General features: G+C 42.0%; 1 protein-coding gene across 4 annotated transcripts; it reads right to left on the bottom strand.

Moving 5' to 3' along the window:
- Positions 1-4,806, bottom strand: LOC126387027 (uncharacterized). Of its 4 annotated transcripts, none has more exons than XM_050039590.1 (5): positions 967-4,806; positions 709-768; positions 504-588; positions 208-310; positions 1-86 (listed from the first exon to the last, which is right to left on the bottom strand). In XM_050039590.1, the coding sequence occupies exon 1, from the start codon at positions 3,696-3,698 to the stop codon at positions 1,974-1,976; it is 1,725 nt and encodes a 574-aa protein (XP_049895547.1). In that variant the 5' UTR covers positions 3,699-4,806; the 3' UTR covers positions 1-86; positions 208-310; positions 504-588; positions 709-768; positions 967-1,973. The 4 variants fall into 4 exon arrangements, with proteins under 4 accessions (XP_049895547.1, XP_049895549.1, XP_049895548.1 ...); XM_050039592.1 differs by having other exon boundaries at positions 702-768; XM_050039591.1 differs by having other exon boundaries at positions 669-768.
- Positions 4,807-4,812: the final 6 nt, after the last annotated feature.

The following is a 4,812-nucleotide window of genomic DNA, read 5'->3' on the forward strand; positions in this document are numbered from 1 at the left end:
GTGTTTCCAACTTCACATTTGGTCATAACCTAAAGACACTTAGCTGCACTGCCTGTTCCTGTCCCTCGGTCCATGTGGCTTTGGTTCTGTGATGAGAGGTGAGGAGAGGAGAGAAAACTGTAATGCCATGTCTGGAAATCAACAGTTTGAAGATACATGGTGTAACTTTACACTGTATGCGACTGACAGAAAAACACAGTCACATACCAGGTACAGGTCCAGACAGTTGTCAGGTGTGTTCATTGTAGCCTCTCAGTGTGGCTTAGCTGTGCAGAGCACAGTCAAGTGTTGCTGGAGTCCTCCTTGATTTCTGTTTGTTGTTCATGAAAGACACAGGCACAAACAGAAAAAATGGGTATGACAGTTGTCATATAACATAACAGTCTGTGTTTTTGCACGTTAATAACATTGGGAGCAGTGAGTGAACCTTTAAATGTTTTCACATTATCACTATTTCTCATACTTATGATATGCATCAACTATGAACTGTAAAGTTGGCTTACAATATGTTTGACTCCAGCTCAAGATGACTGCTGATATATCTTGTTGCTTCACTGACGTGTGCCCAACTTCACATCTCGTCATAGCCTGGTAAGAGGAAGTGAAAACTAATACTTGTGATGCATATAAAAAAATCACAATATAGACAGTGTGCATCACATACTTACACTCCACTAATACACAATAAAACAGAGACACACATCATACATGTGAGGAGTGGTGTGTTACTGGCGTTCTTTCTCTTCATCTCTGGAACATGTTTGTTTCCTGTCAATACCAAGCGCACAAACACAGACCTTAACTTGGTTGTTTACCTATACAAATGAAATATTAAAAAATTCAAGACGTAAGTTGTGTGTGTATGTAAGTTATGCCATGTATATAGATTAGTGGAAGAGAGTTGACATTGACGCATTGATGCAAGTGGTCAGAATTTACTGTGTCAAACAGTAAACGCATACTTACACACGAGGTCCAGGTCATTTAATGGTGAAGCAGTGGCCTCTTGGTGAGCTGACTCCCACTCCCAGGTACATGGATGCTTTAGGTTAGCAGTGAGGACAGCAGTGACGGGTTGCTGGACTCCATCTCCTCATGCACTGTCCTTCAAAGCAGTCTGTTATCTGTAAAAAACCTACTGGTTACACAGGAAAAAGTTAAGTAGTTGTTAAGGGTGTGATTGTTCTTTTACCTTCTACCTTTCACTCACCATGACCTGGGGTGCAGTTCGGTGGTTGGCATGGGATTTGCATAATTCTATTGTTTTTATGTTTCTTTGTATTTCTTTATTAGTTAATTCATTTATTTTATATTATTATTTATATTATTATTATTTATCATTATTTGTTTGTTTAAATTAAAATTTGTATTTATTTTGTTTTCTGTTTCAGTGACATGGTCCCTTCATCCCTCCCTTGCTCTCAGCCTCTGAAAGGCTGCAGGAGACAGGGCAGGTGTTGTAAGTGTTTCCCTTGGGTAAATATGACCTACAAGCTATTCAATAGCGCAATGTAAGACGTTTGTCATGATCTAGTAAATTGCAATTTCACAATATTGTTTTGTCTATTTAACCTTCACTGTGAAACTCTCTCTTTTTCTCATTTGTTCCTTTTTCTATTTTGGGAGATCGTCCCTCCATCCCTCCCTCCCTCCCAGCCACTAAAAGGCATGGGCAGTCAGTGCAGGTTTTATAACCTGACTGCTGAGGACGACCCCCCTACTTTCACTACTATTATCATGATGATGATGATGCTGATGATGATATCATCATCAGCATCATGATTATTATTATTATTATTATTATAGATTTGTGTAAAAATGTTTAATTAACACATTAGAAAACAACAAAATGATAACTACAAAACCAAACATCTATTAATTCACACAATCTCAGCTTTCTGTCATTAACGCAATGATTTAGTAATATTCTGTTCTGTTTCAAAGTTTACGAGGATCACACTTGTGAGTTATATTTACGACGTTTCAGTGGTTAGGATGCAGTACACGGGATTGTGGTAACTGTAGTAAGTTTGCAGCACGCCCGAGTGGAGACAGCACTGTGGACGAGAGATGAAAATGTGGTCCAACAGAGTATTCTTTTCTGTGGTTGCAGCGGTTATGAGTTGCTGGTAACCTTTAGACTCAAACAGTTCAAGTATCGGCTTGCGCGCACGGGACAACAAATCTTCATTGAAATCTCCACAGACTAGTATGGGATGTTGATCCATGATTTCAAGTGACTCCAAGAGACCTTTTAGGTTTGATAAGAATGAGCAGACACTGTAGCCTGGAGGCCTGTACACAACTGCAATCAGCGCATTGACTGGTTCTTCGAGCTTGACAACGGTAAACTCGATATCAGTCGCGTTTTGGATGTACCTTTTTTCACGGACTCTGATATGGTTTTTCACATAGATTGCAACGCCACCGCCGTCTTTGCTGGCCATGTCAGGGTAGTTTGTGTACGAAACATTTCTATTCCGTTTAAACAAGCCGTAGCCTTCTAAATGGAGACTTTCTGAAACAAAGGAGCCTCGCAGGTGAGTTTCAGTCAGACATAAGACGTCTGCCAGGTGAAGTTCATGGTGACTTTTGATATCATTAATATGACATGGCAGTCCCTTTGCGTTGTGATGGACCACAGTAAACGCGTCTGGCCTGTTTAATGTCGCTGTGACATGAAGAAGAGGCATTATATGTTCTACTGAAGCTTCTGTCATGTCACCAAGAGCAGCGTTAATTTCAGGGTTGGCATATATTTTGTCTTCATCCATATCAAGTACATACAGTCCGCTGAGAGAGGTCACTCTACTGAGAGCTACATAGGCCATGCCGTGTTCAAAGACATATTTTAGCGATACTGCTGCTGAGGAAATAGTCATTCCTTGAGTTTTGTGTGAAGTTACAGCAAAGGCTAGCTTTATGGGAAACTGTCTGCGCACCACTCCCTTTTGTTTCAGATTTTCTTCCTCTCTGTCTATGTACACAATATTATTAGCTGCTCTGTGTCTGTTTTGCACATTTTCAAGTTCAAGACCAAGTGTTTTGACGTGCGCGACACTTTCGCTGGTCACAATTTTTCCAATTTTTCCAAAAGTTCCATTGCACAGTCCTGATTGCACGTCGATGTTTCTGGTGATCATGACACGAGCACCTATGGCTACTTTTATTGAGTCGGGTAACTCTTTTTTGGTGCCTTTGGAAGGTGCAGCTTGTCTCGCCATTTTACCAGTTTGGACATCTTTTTTATAGTCGTCTGCATCAATCGTTACAATGTCAGTGTGAAAACAGGCCAACGATTCAGAGTTGTGCACATCAACCTGCTTATTTGTAGCATAAACATGCAGTATGTCTTTTGGACACTGTTCAGGGTCAGTGATAGCTCGCGAGAGTAATACTCTGTCTTCGTCTGACAACGGCTCTGACTTTTCTTTGACACGGATTCTGTTCAGCATCTCAGCAAAGGGGACGTCATCTTTCTGACGCATAATTTCTGTCAGTGTGATCATCTGAAAATTGTCACGCCAGAGATCGATCTGCATCAGGTCGTAGACACACAGAGGTTTAGGCTGTCTGACTGGCGGGAGCTGATAGAAATCTCCGACAGTGAGAACAGACATTCCTCCGAAAGGTTTGGAACTTCCTTTGATTTGTTTCAATCTCGCATCAACATAGGCAAAGAGCGACTTTGAGACCATGGATATTTCATCAATGATTAGTATTTCTGCATTTGAAAGCTCTGCCCTGACTTCATCTAGTTTATTGCCAAGACCTTGGAACGGAGGCTTTAGGCTTCTCGGTAGCTTTAGGAGACAATGCAGTGTTGTACCTGATATGTTGAACGCTGCGGTCCCAGTAAAGGCGGTTAACAGAACGGTAGGTTTTGATATGTCTGCTTCGTCTGCATTTCGCGGAAGTCTGCTCAGTATTTTAGATGCCTCTGCGTGGATGCATTTGATTAGGTGAGACTTGCCTGTTCCGCACCACCATTAATGTACAAGAAGAACTGATCTGAGTTTAAGCCACAGACACGTTTTAAGCACCAGTCTCGGACGATGTGGAATACAGACGCTTGCTTTTGGTTCAAGTTCTGATACATCTGGCGTAACAGTGTGGGATCAATCTCAGGGGCCTCTCTCATGATTGCAACGTCTGGATGTGCGTCTGAGCCCATATTTAAGTCTCTTCTCTTGTACGTTATCATCGTCATTTTGTCTTGCGTCAAGTTCACTGATGCACTCTAACCTTTCTAATTCACTCTCAGGAGCCAGATTGCACCACTTGTTTCTTATGACGCCGTTTTGTTCATACTCACTGATGGCACTTTCAATATCTTCCCGGTGTTTCTCATATTTGTCTCTGTTTAGTTTCACAATGTGAGCAACACGCACAAGGTGATCTAAATCTGGTGGTTGAACACAGGCACACTCATGGAAGGACTTGTAGGTGGGGAAGTGAACAGATTTTAGCTGGCCCTCTGAGCGATGAGGGAGGTAAAGCTTAAGTAACGTGCGGTGAAACTGCTCAGGAAACTTTTCCTCTGAGACGATATGATATTTAATGACGGCAGGTTTCTCGTTGGTTCTCTTTTGGACAAATCCCATCTGATTGAGCAAGGGAATAGCATTTTTACCTCTTGCTTGTTTGCCGTAGAGAATTCTACAGGTGGCAGCGAAATCGGCCAAGCACATTGCCTCAAACTCTGGTGTTTCGGGTCTGCAGAGATACTTGTCAGGTAAGCCACTCATCCACACGTCAACTGAGCCTGGCGTTTTGTCTTCCAGGTACGAGAGGGGATAACTCATTTTAAGT

Source organism: Epinephelus moara, unplaced genomic scaffold, assembly GCF_006386435.1.
Source record: "Epinephelus moara isolate mb unplaced genomic scaffold, YSFRI_EMoa_1.0 scaffold156, whole genome shotgun sequence".
Lineage (NCBI taxonomy): Eukaryota > Metazoa > Chordata > Actinopteri > Perciformes > Serranidae > Epinephelus > Epinephelus moara.